General features: G+C 50.8%; 1 protein-coding gene across 16 annotated transcripts in view; it reads right to left on the reverse strand.

Moving 5' to 3' along the window:
* Positions 1-14,525, reverse strand: part of MAPT (microtubule associated protein tau) — a 112,762-nt gene continuing 98,237 nt past the window's right edge. For 10 of the 16 annotated variants that reach the window (XM_059726863.1, XM_059726870.1, XM_059726865.1 and 7 more), the window contains 3 exons: positions 10,792-10,873; positions 10,216-10,328; positions 1-6,606 (listed from right to left, as the gene is read on the reverse strand). In XM_059726863.1, coding sequence (XP_059582846.1) covers positions 6,391-6,606; positions 10,216-10,328; positions 10,792-10,873 — 411 coding nt within the window. In that variant the 3' untranslated portion in view covers positions 1-6,390. Of the gene's footprint in view, positions 6,607-7,097; positions 7,249-7,616; positions 7,742-10,215; positions 10,329-10,789; positions 10,874-11,257; positions 11,297-14,525 lie in introns of those variants that run through there. The other 6 variants (XM_059726871.1, XM_059726862.1, XM_059726858.1 and 3 more) reach the window with 3 other exon arrangements.

Here is a 14,525-nt window from a genome sequence, read left to right on the forward strand (position 1 = left end):
TTTTATTGTAGTAATGACTTTATTTCCAAATTCACTTTTACGGCAACAGTGTAAACCAGTTGTTAAAACACACAATTCACTATGGACATTCACAGACAGGAAGCTAAGCTAGGATGGTCATACTGAGATCACACCCTCCCACCCCCTCACCCCATAAATTTAAAGGGAATCATGGGATTGCAAACACCATAATTGTCATTTGACACTTCAAATTCATGTAACAAGCATATTTTGAGTTCAGAAACATGATTTGAGTCATAGTGCCAATTTTAACCTTTTTCAGACCAAGACAGGTAGTGGGGGGCAGGGGGGTGGGGAATTGGTCAGCTAGTCCCATGTCACTGGGCTAGCACCATCTCTTACAGAAAGATAATTTACCAGAAAACTGCAGGCCTTGGACTAAGTTCTGGGTAGGCAATGCCTAGAAAATGTGCATGTGTGATGGGCTGGGAAGGGATGACAACTGGAACCAGTCACTCTGCTGCAGGAGAGGGGGTGCTCAGATGTGATTGAATAGGGGATCCTGATGCTAGCAGGAGAGGAAGCGGGACAGACTGGGATCAGCAGGTGCAAAGGAAGGAGGAGACTGGCCACAGGCTGTAGTGGGGAAGTGGGGGGCACTTGGTAAGAGCTCAGTGCATGTGCTGCTAAGAGTTGAATTCATCCAAGGATGAGGGGCAGTGTCTGCCAGTAATTCCTCATAGCACCAAGTGCAGGGGCCTAGCCAGGCTCTGTGGGGATTGGTGTGGCGAGGAACATCCTAGCAGGCGCATCTGAGACTGCAGCTTGGCTCATCTAAGACCATATTAGACCAGTCTTCAGTGGAGGCAGAAAAGGGTTAAAAGGGGTAACTTGTTCAATGGTTCTTTAATTAATTCATTTTACCTAGGACACACATCATAGCTGTTCCTAACATCCTACAATGATACAAAGAGTCACAGACTTTAAATACAGATTCTTACAATCAGAGAGTCAATTGAAGTGAACTTTTGACACTGGATGTGGGCTTTCAAGTGAGCCTCGTCCTGGCCTGTTGTCCAGCCTCTCTAATAAACTTATAAAGCAACCCTTGCTGCATTCCCACTGAAGGCAAAGAGTAAATGTGGAGACCCTGCTGAAAAGAGAGATGTTGGCCAAGAGAGACCCCCTGACCTGCTACCCCCAAACCCCTTCACCCACCTCCATTTCTTCCCTTGCCTAAAGAGGAGTTAATTTGTAGCCTTACCTGGCTGCCACTCCACCCATCACTGGCTGCACTAGCAGGCAGTCCTCAGGCTCTCCCTCTGGCTGCAGTGTGGCAGCACAGGGACCTGAGGGTGCATCCAGGCTGTGTGCTTGTGGAGGGGGAATAGGGGCTACATAAGCAGCACTGGGGTGGGGGTGCATGTTGCATGGGCACAAGGAGTAGACAGGGCATGGCCCAGTAGCCCATGACTCACCTGGTGCAGCCCCCAATGGAGTTAGAAGTTGAACAGCCCTGGTCTAAAGGGAAGAGTTTAGCTATTAGGACATGGAGCCTTCACCTGCTCCTAAAAAATGTGCTGTTTTGTTCCATAACAAGCAAACAAGAAAGAGAGAACCCTTCTGGACATGAGCCATCTGTTAAGGCACAGGAAGTCTCAGCTTAACATATGCAACAGATATGACAGATCACTGCCCTCTCCCAGCCCAGGCAGCACTAGGATCAAATCAGCTACCCCTGATGCAATCATGATCGTGCTCTCCTGCAACCTCAGATTCTGCTGCTCCATCGCACCCATGTGACATGGCTCATCCTAAGGAGCAGGGGCCTACTGGCCCATGCTTGCTGCAGAGGATGTAGCTGAGAACATAAAGGACTAAAGCTGCTGTCCCAAAGGAAACTTCAGTAGGCAATACCCAATCCTAGGTGGGGCACTACAGCCAAGTGCTAGCACCAACCCCTCCCACCCCCACCATCACACTTCCCTTCTTGCCCACCTTCTTGAACATCCTACCTCTGCCTGCTGGACTGGTGCTAGAAGAGGGAGCAAACTCTTCTGGACTAGCCGTAGTGCACAAACTACCACCTTGAAGCTATGTTCTCCCCACATGTATGGGGGTGGGTACATCTTACATGCCAGGAGGGGCAAGCAGCAGCTGTCCTACAGGTGGGAATAAGAATGTGCTTCAGGACCTGGGCCACTGCCCTGCTGTGTGCACCCTGAACAGATGCTTGTAGGGTAGGGCATGTTTCAATGAACTGTTACCCTCAAGCCTGCTCTGCTTGAACTGGAGATCAGGCCGCAGCTGTTCCATGCAGGTGAGCAGCAGGGCAGGTATGTGGGTTAAGAAGTGGTCTCTGCATCCTGTTAATGGAATTGGCTCTGCAGCCAGGATGGAGTCTATAGGTGTTGGTGTCCTGTGTTTCCCAGCGGGGTGGTCAAGGCTAGCATAGAGCTGCCTTCCTTACAGTACTGACATGCAAAAGGGTCTCAGCCTCCTTCAAGCCCTGCCCATGTCACCCCAGACCAAGCAGCCTGGTCCTGCACCATCTCACCCCACATGGTTTAGTCAAACAGGCCATGCACTGAGCAGGTGAGGAGGGGCAGTAGACCTCCAGCTCCCTGGCGTGAACAAGAATTGGTACCTTCAGACACTGCCTCTACCAAGGCTAGTAGCCTTCTTGTTCTGACTGTTGCCATAGGAACAAAGGCAGAGGCAATAACCTGCTCTTGTTTTAAATCTTTGTTTGCTCTCAGGGCTGCAAACAAGCTGAGAAGAACCTAGGGACCCTGGGTTTGACAGGCAGAGCCCAGCAGCAGGGCAGGGCTGGTTGCTGGGTGCCCATCACAGGCACCTGTTCAGCTACTACTCCAGGGTCAGCTATTTCTGTGCTTCCCCCCACCCCCTCAGGAAGTGCCTAGGGCTGCCCCAGTCACCTCCTGGCCCTCCCTGGTTATGCTACTGGGGTTCAACGCCCTGGTACTGGGCTGTGCTGGGGCAGGGGCTGAGCTGATGTTCTTGGGTCCAAGCTGCCGGGAGCCAGTTCCCTTCCCCAGCACCAGAGGCCCATAGCAGCACTGAGCTGACCCCACCATGCCCAAAGTTTACAGCATCCAGCCCCTTCCCCCTGACAATGTGTGCTAGGAGTCAAGTGCCACTGCCTTTGGGAGGAGATGCGCAATAGATACCTGCCCCCAACTTCTCAGCCACATCGTTTACCAGCCTACTGCACTCCAGCAGCAGTGATCAGACAAGGGGTAAAGAGGGGTTAAATGGCCAAAATCAGAGGATGCTTTGGAGCCCCCACTTGCAGGGGTAGGGCCTTGTGAGCCAGCACAGACCCCAGAGGAGGCTGCACCTGGCCCAGCCAGCCTGCATCGCTGCGGCTGTTCCAGCCAGGGCCTGTGCCTGGTACAGGCGGTACTTTTCTAATGGGTTGAGTGCTGACAGAAGTCACCCATAGGCTGGGGACACTGCACAACAGCCAACAGTGCAGAAGCTGCTGGACTGCCTTGCACAAGGGGACCAGGTGTGGGGAACGGGCAAGGCAATGTTCCTTCCCTCCACCTCCCCTGCCCATAGTGCTGAGAGCAGGGGATAATGCTCCTGCTGTGAAATCCAAGACTGGATGGCCTAGAGAGCCTGGATGTCCCCCCTGGCTTTACTCTCATCTCTGACGGTGATGCACGGAGTCACTCTGCCACCAACCTTGCTGAAACCTTGAACAATGACTCACCATGCAGGGAACTTCTGCTCCAACCAACCCCTCTTGTGAAACCAAGACCTAGCAGGTGGGGGGAGGGAATGGGAAGGGGGATAAATATTAATCCAATCAGATCCTCACTGAGCACACAGAGCTCCCACCACCACAAGGAGGCACTCACACGACATCCCCTACAGCCCTTGCCTGTGGGAGAAGGTTGCAGGGAAAAGAACCACAGAACAACCTGCCTCCAGGGCCAGGGCTGGGATGAAAGCCCCAGAACATGCACAGAGCAGGTCAGTGGGCCAGGCTTTTCAAACACTGCACCACCTCGCAGCAAGTGCCTCTGCCCGACTAATAATATGCATCAGGCACAGGAGGCCAGAGCCTGGCAGCACCTGGACCCCCACCCCTGTGCAGGGGCAGTGCCATCAGCCACTCGGCCACCTGGCATTTACTGCCAACTTTTTCAAGACCTCAGCCCCTGTCTGATCTGGACTGCATGGAAGCGTGCCTCTGCCCACGTTCCAGCTCAGCTGTACACAGGCGGCCACATGTGGCAGGTCCAAACCTACTTAGAGTGTTTTATAACACATGCTTTTTTTTTTATATATATATATATATATTATATGTATATAAAACCAAATTGTCACCCTGGCAATTTCCAAGCATATACAGACAAATCCAACTATACAACACGAGGGGGTGCCAAAGGGAAAAAAACCTATATTCACAGACTCCACAGCCCCTGCAAAAATGCCTCACTCCGACAAAACTAGGGGGACGCCCGCTCAGAGAACATCTCTTGCCTAAGGGAGCCCAGAAACCCTAGTGTCATCATCACTTCCAGCATGGAAATGGCTGGTGGAGCAGGAGGGGGAAATGAAGGGGGATGCCTGGGGTACCACGTGGGTTTGAGGAGTCCGCAGTTTCCATCAATAGAAACCCTGTCTGCTGAAAGAAGAAAGGTCTCTGTCCAGTTGCCAGGAGAATTTGAAGGGGACACAATCTGCTCCCAGCTCCTTGGCTCCCATCCTCCTCTACTGTTCATAGAAAAAGAACGTACACCTTTAGCTTCGTTACTGGTACACTCATGAGACACCCTGCAGCTCCCAGCTGTCTCACTCGAAAAGTTTCCTTTTTTCTCTGCTTGCTGAGCAAGGTCCTACATTCGTCCTCCCACCCTGATACATTCAAGATTTGCTCTCTGCAAGGACCACGCTCAACCTCCAGCTGTTACTTGTAGTTATAGCATCCCACAGGCCCAAAGGCCACATACAAAGTTCATGCCCTGGCACCGACAGAGAACTTTCTCTTTGCGGCAGCACCTAGACAAAGCAACTCCCCAGAAACCGTGCAGGCAGCCTCCAAAGAACCCCAAAAAGCTCACAAGAGCCAAGCTGTCCAGCCTGCCAGGCACTCATCTAGCTATGGTGAGAACAGGAAACCTGTGGGGATGGGGGAGGAGGGTGGGGGCGGGGAAGCGCGGGGGTAAATTTATCCTGCCCAGTAACTGCCCTGTCCCCAAGGGTTTCATGGATACACAGCCCCAGCAACTCTGCTTTCTTAAAGCAGGTCCCCCACCCAACATTCAGAGCATGCGGCTATGTTACAAAGTGCCTGGACTCCTGGGTTCCCCGCATGCCAGACGCACGCTGCGTGCAGGACACAGTCACATGGGCATGAGCAATGGAAAGGGTTGGTGAACCAGACATGCAGCCCAAGGTCACACAGCTGACTAGAGAAAGAGGTCTCTGCCAAGGACAGGAGCCGAGATCCTTTCATAAGAGGAATGAGTGGGGAGAAAGAAGAAGCCATCAGCGGTTGTCGTTAATACAAAGAGTTAAAAGTAGTAGCCCTAAAACCAGATGTTAGTAAAAACAGAAAACATGAGATCCTTGCAGAGAGAACAGAACCGGCTCTAAGAGGAACGGGGGGGCTGCTGGGGCCACTACGGCCTTCAAGAGTGTCCCGGGGGTACCGGGGCACAGGGGAGCTGCTGCTGCTCACAGGACTTGAAAGTCAGTTCTGTTGGGTCTCAGGAAGAAGCCTGGTGCCTTTGGATGAGAGGTGAAGGAGCCAGAGCCCAGGCCTGGGGCCCCTCCCCCATCATCCATCAGCTTCTTGGCCAGGGTGACTGTGGCACAAGAAACAAGGAGAAGAAACTGGATTAAAACTAAATTGCTACCGGCATCCCTCCCCCTGACCCCCACAGCCCCAGGACATCCCCCCCAGAAGGCAAACACCTTCCTTTTCTCTCCTGCATGGGGTTCAGTTCCCAGCATGTCGGCAGCACCCAGTGTCCCCAGCTGGGGGCAGCAGGCCCCAGAGAACTGCTGCTGCAGGAAACCAAAGGAGAGGAGTGGTCTGGTGCAGCACAGGGGGGATGCTTTGGGTGGTGGGATGGGGCAGGCCTCATGGTATGGCTGAGGGGGAACAGGCACCAGGCTTGTTCTTTGCAGTTAGACAGGAGAAGCCCTAACCCACCCAGGAATCAAACCCATGTTTTGCAAGGGGTTTGTTTCTGAAGGTGGCTAGCCTCAGCTGGGAAAGGAGGGGACTGAACCCAGTGCAATGACTGGTTTTGAAGTCCTGGAGCTGGAGCAAAATGAATAATAAAAGCAGTTAAATCCTTAACCAGTTAGGGGGTGGGGGAAGCAGCTGTAAAAGGAACAGAGGAAGAAGGCCAGATTTTTCTTTTCTCTCCACCCACAGCAACGCGATCACAAGCCCTGCTTGGCCAGGGAAGCAGACACTTCATCGGCTAATGTCGAAAGCTGGGGGGAGTCCACCATATTGATGCTGCCAGAGGAGGAAACATTGCTAAGGCGACGGGGGGAGGCATCTCCGGAGATGGTGGGGGACTTGTAGACAATTTCAGCTCCGTGGTCAGTCTTGGCTTTGGCATTCTCACGGAAGGTCAGCTTGTGAGTCTCGATCTGCAACGGGAAGATGTGCAGAGTGAGCTTAGGGAGACTTGGCCTATTGCCCATGGGTTGGACTTAGAGGGAGAGGGGAACTTTTAAAACAGTGAAGCTGGTTAATTTGGTCAACCCAGGCCCTCCCAAGGGGGTATAGCTAGGAGCAAGGGAGGAGATTAGAACCAAGGGAAACCCAGTGCTTCCTACCCCCTTTCCAGCACTGTTGCAGGCAGAGAGGCTCTGGGAATCAATCTGTTCACAGACTGATGCCCCAGAGGGTAGCATCGTATGGGGGCAGGTGCAAGAGGGACCTGCCTTTGCTCAGCAGTCTGAACACCTTCCCTGTCCACATAGAGCAAACATTTACCACTGCGTGATCCAGCTGAGAGTGCAGATACCAAGGCTCAGGAGACCGCTCCTTCAGGGAGCCTGGGGCGTCCATGAACCGGACACCCTTTGCTCCTGTGAAGCATGAGCTCCAAGGTGGAAGTTGACAGGGAGCTACTTACTGGGATTTTTCTCCTCCTCCTCCTCCTCCTCTGGGACCTGGCTCTCCTCAGGCATGGAGGGCTCAGGGGCCAGGGACTGAAGCACGGCACAGTCTGGACTGTGCATCACACCACTGCGGGCTCCGCTCTCGTCTTCCTTCCCCTCCTTTCTCTACAGGTGAAGAAATCAGCAGGGCGCAAAATGCATCACATCAGCAACAGGATCTGACTGGATTGACCTCAACCCAAACCCAAATGGAGGTGGGAGGGAGGGGAGAGGAACAAAATGCCCCAATGGGAAAACCCAGTGGGCCCACAACAGGGGGAGAGAGAGACAGAGACAGAGAGAGAGGGAGAGTGCAGAGAGCCTTTGCAGTGAGGAGGAGGAAGAATGGCTTTCCCTTCGGGCATGAGAAAGGAGATACCAGAAGGCAAGATCCGAAGCAGGTCCCAAGTGCAGAAGGGCGACAGCCACACCAGCTGCATTCAGAGCAATGCTAGCTCTGGTTCACAACAGGGCTGTACCACTCTGGAACGCACCTGCCAGCCAGCATCCTTGCTGATAGAGGGCCAGCCACATGGTGTGCTGGCTCGGTGCTGGCTCCTGGCAGGGCGGTGTTCAGCCAATGCCGGCTGTGATGATGGGGTTTGGCCACAAGGCCATTCTGCAAAGCACAAAGCAGGTCTAAGACAAAAGACGGACAGGATGTGCAGTGGCAAGCAAGTAGAAATCTGCAATCTCTTTCACTGGGAGAGATTTTTGCATACCTGGCAACCTTGTAGAGAGCCCAGGGAAGACGGTACTACCCTGACAGGAGCACTTGGGCTGTGTGGATATGTGGCCAGAGGATGCCATGGTTTGAATAACCACCTGCTCCCAGAAAAACCAGCAGCCTCTGAGGCCACATGCATGAAGAAGCAGGCTCCAAGCTGCTCTGCCTGTAGGCTACAACAGGCAGTTTGATGTGGCTTTGCAAACTCGCCTACACAGAGCTGACCTGCTCAGAGACGTGCAGGAAGATTGAAGGCTGCCCAAGCACCCCTATGGGGACAGGGAGGGAGTGCTACTTGCTGGGATTTGTGCTGACAGATAGTGACTCCGTGCACATGGGTGAGAACAGTGGTGGGACACATGGGAGACTGCTACAGGGTGCATCTGGCCTGGACAGAGCACATGGGAACCTAAGTGACCAAAAGCAAAAAATTCCAGCATCAGGGAGACACGACTGGACCAACCCCCGTGACCGAAGTTCCCTCCTGGGCATGCAAGTGACAGCCACGTAGAAGGCAGGGAGTCACACTCTTAGAGTCTGTATGCAACTTTTGAGCATGGGGCTTCCAAGCCCCTCTCTAAAAGCCAAGGTCTTCAAGCCAGACATGGCACAAGGATGAAGAAAGAGCAGAGAAGGGAGCTCAGCAGAGGGAGCAGCAGAGTGGCACAGAGCAGGCTTATGATCATGGCTGCGAGGGATGGGGGAGGAAGCCAGAAACTCCTCTGTCAGAGGGGCTGGGGAGCTCACTGGAGGATGCCAAGAAAGATGCTGGAAAACATTTTCATGATGTTTAGAAAGTGCTGAACCAAGTGCTGAAGAACAGGACTTGAAGCAGAACCAACCTCTCCTTGAAGCAATGCTGAGCCACCAGGGACACCAATAACCTTCCCTTGGATCACTTTAGTGCAACAATCAAACCATCTGTGCCACTGTCCCAAGCACCCCCGTCACCACTGCCCCAGGCTGGCAGGATTCTCTGCTGTGCGCTGGCGAGTGGGTGCACGGCATTGATGGGGTCATAGCACCATGACCCAAGAGGATGGCTTCAAATAGCATTTAGTTTTTAAATAATACAGGATCAGTGGCATCTCAAATTAAAGCATCTTCTTCAGGACTCTGATTTAATGAGGAATGTCCTTTATTCCTTCAAGACCTGCAGTCACTATTTAAGCACGTCTCCAGATACTTTTAAAATGCTGCTTGCTATCAGGGGCAGTCTGCCCAGATTAACAGTCAATTAGACTAACTACATCTGTATTTGATCTGCAGCCTCAAGGTAGTGTAGGTACACACAGGCTGCACCCTTCATGGGACACTGAGGAAGCCACTCTGCACCCTGCTCCGCTGGACCACTGAATGGCAGGTAAAGCAGATACTGAGATGGTCCAAATGCTCCAAATGCTCTGCCAGTCAAGGGAACTGCTATAAAAAAAAAAGGACGTGATGTCTGCCATTCCAACATGTTCTATGGCACAGTTCTGGAAATGTTAGGCCCAGAGACAACACAGCCCTTCTGCACAACTGCCTGAGCAATCTAACTAAAGGCCACAGAACTGCTGGCCTGCTTAAAGATAAGCTTGGACATAGAGCACTCCGTTTAACAAGAATTCAGTCATTAATCATGCCCACCTCTGCCTGCTGAACGGCCAAACCCACCACCCAAAGTGAAACGTTTCTCCGTGCTGAGTTTGCTTTCTGCAAGTATAGCACTAAGTTACCACACACACACACCACGCTATCTGATGTCTTGCAGCACCACAGCTCAGCTGTTTTGCCTGGTGGCAGGAAGAGACCTTGTCTCTGAAATGCTGTCTCACCTGCAAAGCTGTTCTTCTAGAGAAAGCCCCAAATGCACATGGCTGGGTTTGTAACCATGGCTCCACATGGAGTGTGTGTGTGTGTAAGGGGTGGCTCCTTACTGCACATGCTGTAGTGCTTTTGGATTCTTTTAACACGTGTAGGAGACCATCTCAGGCAGAAGGTCTGCATCCATCTTAAGCAACGTGCTTCTGTGACCTGAAGTCCAACTGACTTGGGCAGAGGGCTGAGGCCGTGGGGTTGAGCAGGAGCCCCACTTTCTAAGGATGACATCCTTTAAACCCTGATCTCTAATGGGCAGCAGCAGTGGTGCTCAGCTTGGACAGTGGCCTGTTTTAGCAGCTGCACACACTTGTTTGTGATGCTGTGAATGGAGAGAAGGCAAGGCAACCAGCAGAACCTCACTTTCAGAGAAGAGGAGGCCTCGGTGCAACAGGGGCTGGATGTGCAGAGCTGTTACAGCAATGGCTGGCCCCAGATTTGAGGGGGCACAGAGCACAGGGCCCTGCAAGGACTGGGAGAACACTCTGTCCTGGGCAACATCCTACCTTTTTATTGCCCCCTCCAGGAACATGGGTGATGTTGTCTAATGACCCAATTTTCGAATGCACCTTTTCTTTGAAGTCCAGTTTCTCAGACTTCACCTCTACCTGGCCACCACCTGGAAAAGAAAGCAAAACATGAATGGCTGCCAGGAGGTGACAGCTAGTGGTCTGGGTCTGTATTCGTGGCCTCTGTGGGCCTCACACGTGTAACATGGCATGACTGCCTGAAGTCTGCTGCATGTTGTGCACTGGGGCTGCAACCTTGGGACAAGGCTGGGAGCCCATAATCCAACTGACAACTGTATGCACTGAATCACTGGTAGCATGTGCAAAGTCCATGCTCTCCCAGGTAAGTGGCCACGTAATCCTCTTCTGCAACTTCTCATGATGGCAGCCCTTAAAGGCATTATATCAAGGTCAGCACTGCTGCACTCAGGGCTGTAAACACACAGAACAGCCAACTTTACCTCCCCTCATTCCCCTCAACACTTGCAACCTAAACAAATGACATGATGCGACAAGCTCTTTTGGGAGAGCCCCTGGAATATCCCCTGGGCACTAAAAAGTCAGAAGCAATACCTGGTTTATGATGAATGTTGCCCAAGGAACCACATTTGGATGTCACATGGCTCAGGTCTACTGGCTTGTAAACAATTTGCACCTGGTCATACAAAAAAGGAAAAGGACATGCAATTTTTAGCACCACCAATGATTTTTTAACAAAAGGGGAGAGGGGGTAAAAAACACCGGAACCTGATCTGTATTTGAGACAAAGCAGTTTAGACTCCCAGCTTATTAATACACCAGCAATTACAGAAGTTGCCACCAGAAACTGTGAAATCGTTAAAACCCATGTGCAGTAACCTGTCTAAAATGTCAGCATGCATAAGATCACCTCTCCCGGGAGGGGGAAAGGAGAGGCAGTTTAATAAAGCGCTTCAGTGAAAAGAAAAAAAGTGGAATGCTGATTAATCAAGTTTCACATTATAAAAATCATTCCAAAGAGAAAGACTAAAGAGAAATGTAAAAAAAAATAAATAAATACCTTTGCTGATGTAAAACTTAAACTCTATGTCCTCAAAAACTGAAAGAATAGAAATGGTCAATGGGCACAGCATTTTTTAAAAAATGACTGTAATATGCATTTCTGAAAATGCGGAAATGGAATTAAAGGGCTTGTTTGTTTTAAAATAATACAAATAGTAAATACAGTGCAGGAAAACAGTGATCGCTCTAATGCAGGACATTAAAACAGTAGCATGCATTATTATTTAAAATAACTTTTTTAAAAATGTTACATGTCTGAATACAACATCTAACCATTTCATTTAAACCACCAAGTTCCAAGATTTCTCATCACATGACACTGAGTGTCTGGAGTTTTTTGGACATGTGGTTTCAGCCTTTGGAAATGTGAACTGGTTATGCAAGATTGTTGCAATACACACAAAATGGACAGTTAGACTGAAGCTTGCTTAGCAGTTAAACTGCAAGCTAAATGCCACAGTTGAAAACATGGAACAAGCTGGTAACAGGTTATACTTTAGATGATCTGGGACAGTGAGGAATCTGAGCACACACATACACACACCAGTGACATTAGGAGCAGAATACAGGAGGGAAAGGCACCATCTTCGAGTGGCTTTAAACCAGGTACTTGTTGGCAACACGACTGCATAACACCAGCACGAGGAAGGCTCGGCTGGCAGCTAGTTATTCTGGACCTGAAAGTTCCTGGACCATCAGATCTTATGAGCCCAGTCCTTACTCACCAGGAAAACTGTGCCTCCAAAAACAAAATACACCTAAAAACTAAATACCAAGTCCCTCCATTCTGGGAGGGTAAGAGGCTGGTCTGTTATCTGCATAAAGTCACTCCTCCTGGAAACAGGCCTGGGGGCTCCAAAGCTGCAGGTGCTGGCTTGACAGTTCAAGCACCAAGCAGGTGCTTGTCGCACAGGGAGGATGAGTCTTGGCTTCAGATGCTGTGGACTGAACATGCTTCCCCTAGTCTTTCACTCAACCATCTCCAGAAGAGCACAGCTCACTGCATGGTCACAGAGGACCCCATTTCAGCTTTGCTGCCATTTCCAATTCCCACCTGGAAAGTGTCTCTTTTCTGTCAAAAAAAGTGCTCAAGATTCATTCTGAGCCAGGTCTGAAAGCAGTGCACACATGGCCCCTTGGCAGGCATCAGCCTTATGGTGAAACATTTAACCCACAACTTATATTTTTAGATGCCGGAAGACTGACATCCTCACCCACTGAATACCTGAGCTCTGGTTAATTAAAGCTAGCGTATCACAACTCCTGGCAGCTCACAACACAGAGTCAGAGCAAGACACATCTGAGTACGCAGTTCTTGCATGCAAATACCAAAGGGCACATCTCACATGCAAGGGAGAGAGAAAATGGAGGAGAAGAACATCCTGGGATTTGGCTTCACAGGGGAGAGCACTGGGAATGAGCACGCAGACAGGAAAAATTGTTCTTTTAACCCACATACAGATTTACAGCTGAACTCTGTCCAACAAGGCAAGGAACAGGAGGCTCAAGGCACAGGAGACACTGTCGTACCCAGAGCTCCCCTATGCCTCCCAGGAACACACCACTGCTTTCAGCTGGAACCAAAAGCCACATGATAAAAGCCTGACTCAGACACTTGTGAGCTATAGGGAATGATTTCAGAGCCAGACTTGGCATCCTCCGTGCTGGCCACCTTCAAAGCAATGTGCAAACAGCACTTCTCTGCCTTTTTCTTGGCACCTTCTACAGATCTTAAGTGGTAGAGGGGAGAACAACGGACACATGGAGAGATGTGCCAGAGCCATGGGTGACTGGTGCCTCCCAAGTCTGGGGAGGCACTAGATCGCTGACAAGGGAAGGGTTGTTACCCTGCAGCCGATCGCCGACTGGGGAGCAGGGGATCCCCCTGCGGCTGATCGAGTGCAGAACCACCAGCACTTCCAGTTTCATGACAGGTGCTTCTATGGGGCACGCAGCCAATCTCAGGGGGTGCACATGCACCCCCTACATGTCGCCAATGGCCCGAACCCAGCTTTCAGGGGCAGGACTCCTTCCCTTGATGCCTCTTGCTGGGGAAGCAATGTTAGAGGGTCATTCTGCACTGCCTGCCCTGTCAGCTTAAAGGAAAAAGTATGTTGCTGTAGCAACAGCTCACTTTCCACTCACTAGCTGTGTTCTCATGGGTGAGAAGCAGGAATTCACTTGCCTGCATTAGCCTTAATTGGAAGCTAGGAAACAGGGTGCATGGGACAAGTGCTGGCCTCTGACAAAACACATGGTGGCAGCATGTAAAAGCCAGCCAAAGATCACACTGGGCCCCAGGACTGAGAATGTGCAGCCCCCATCCCCCTTTCCAAAGCAGGCAGAAGACTAATTTCAGGGAGTGTTTTGACCTCTGATGGGCCAGCACTTTTGGCCACTAAAAACAGACAAATGGCAACCTATTTAACCATCCAGTGGCAAGCCCAGTTGTGTTTCAAAGGCTTAAGTGACTGACCGTGCAGAATGCCTAAGGGAAATGTAAAACAAAAAGGGAAGTACATTTGTTTGAAAAGACTGAGGGCCTACTGCTGAGTGCAGGACAGCTCCCAGATGCTGGTCACACAGGGCAGGGTGGGCCCACCTCTCTCGGGACATGCTGGTGACCATTTCTGTGATACGCTTGCACTTGGGTCTGTCATCTTCTCTCTGAGGGCTAAATCCTGCTTTCAGAGACACTGATGTAAGCTCCCTGATTTTAGAAGAAATGCTTCTGATTTCTGGTGGTGTAACTGAGAGATGAATTTGGCTACTTCGGATTAAAAAGGGAAGCAGAAACATTGCCTGGACCTGAAGAGAGCAATAAACTTCTACATCCAAATCTGTGAGTCCAGCAATGCTTTGTGACCAACTCCTGTAAGCACCTGCCTAAAGCATGCTGGAGGGATATTCAATGAAGGGATCATGCAATCCATGGATTATACCTGCTTCAGTGTATAATCAAAATCTGGCTGGGGACTGGCCCTTCATGTCTGATGCAATATCAGCAGGAAATAAAAACAGGGCTTCTGTTTGCCTTCATGTCAGAAAATATCCATCTATAGTACTAGTCAGCATGTGGCAAGCATTAATATTCACCTAATACCTGTTAGCGTTATTCTGCTCTGCAGGCAATAAAGCACCTGTACTTCCAGATACCCAGAAACCTTTGGATTAACAGGGCTGTTTTCTCTTCCACTCGTTCTAGAAGGGTTTTGGTTAGCTCTGCCTGGGCAACGGCATGTACAGGACTTTAACGTTAGACTTTA

The sequence above is a fragment of the Alligator mississippiensis genome, chromosome 4 (assembly GCF_030867095.1).
Source record: "Alligator mississippiensis isolate rAllMis1 chromosome 4, rAllMis1, whole genome shotgun sequence".
NCBI classification, from domain to species: Eukaryota; Metazoa; Chordata; order Crocodylia; family Alligatoridae; genus Alligator; species Alligator mississippiensis.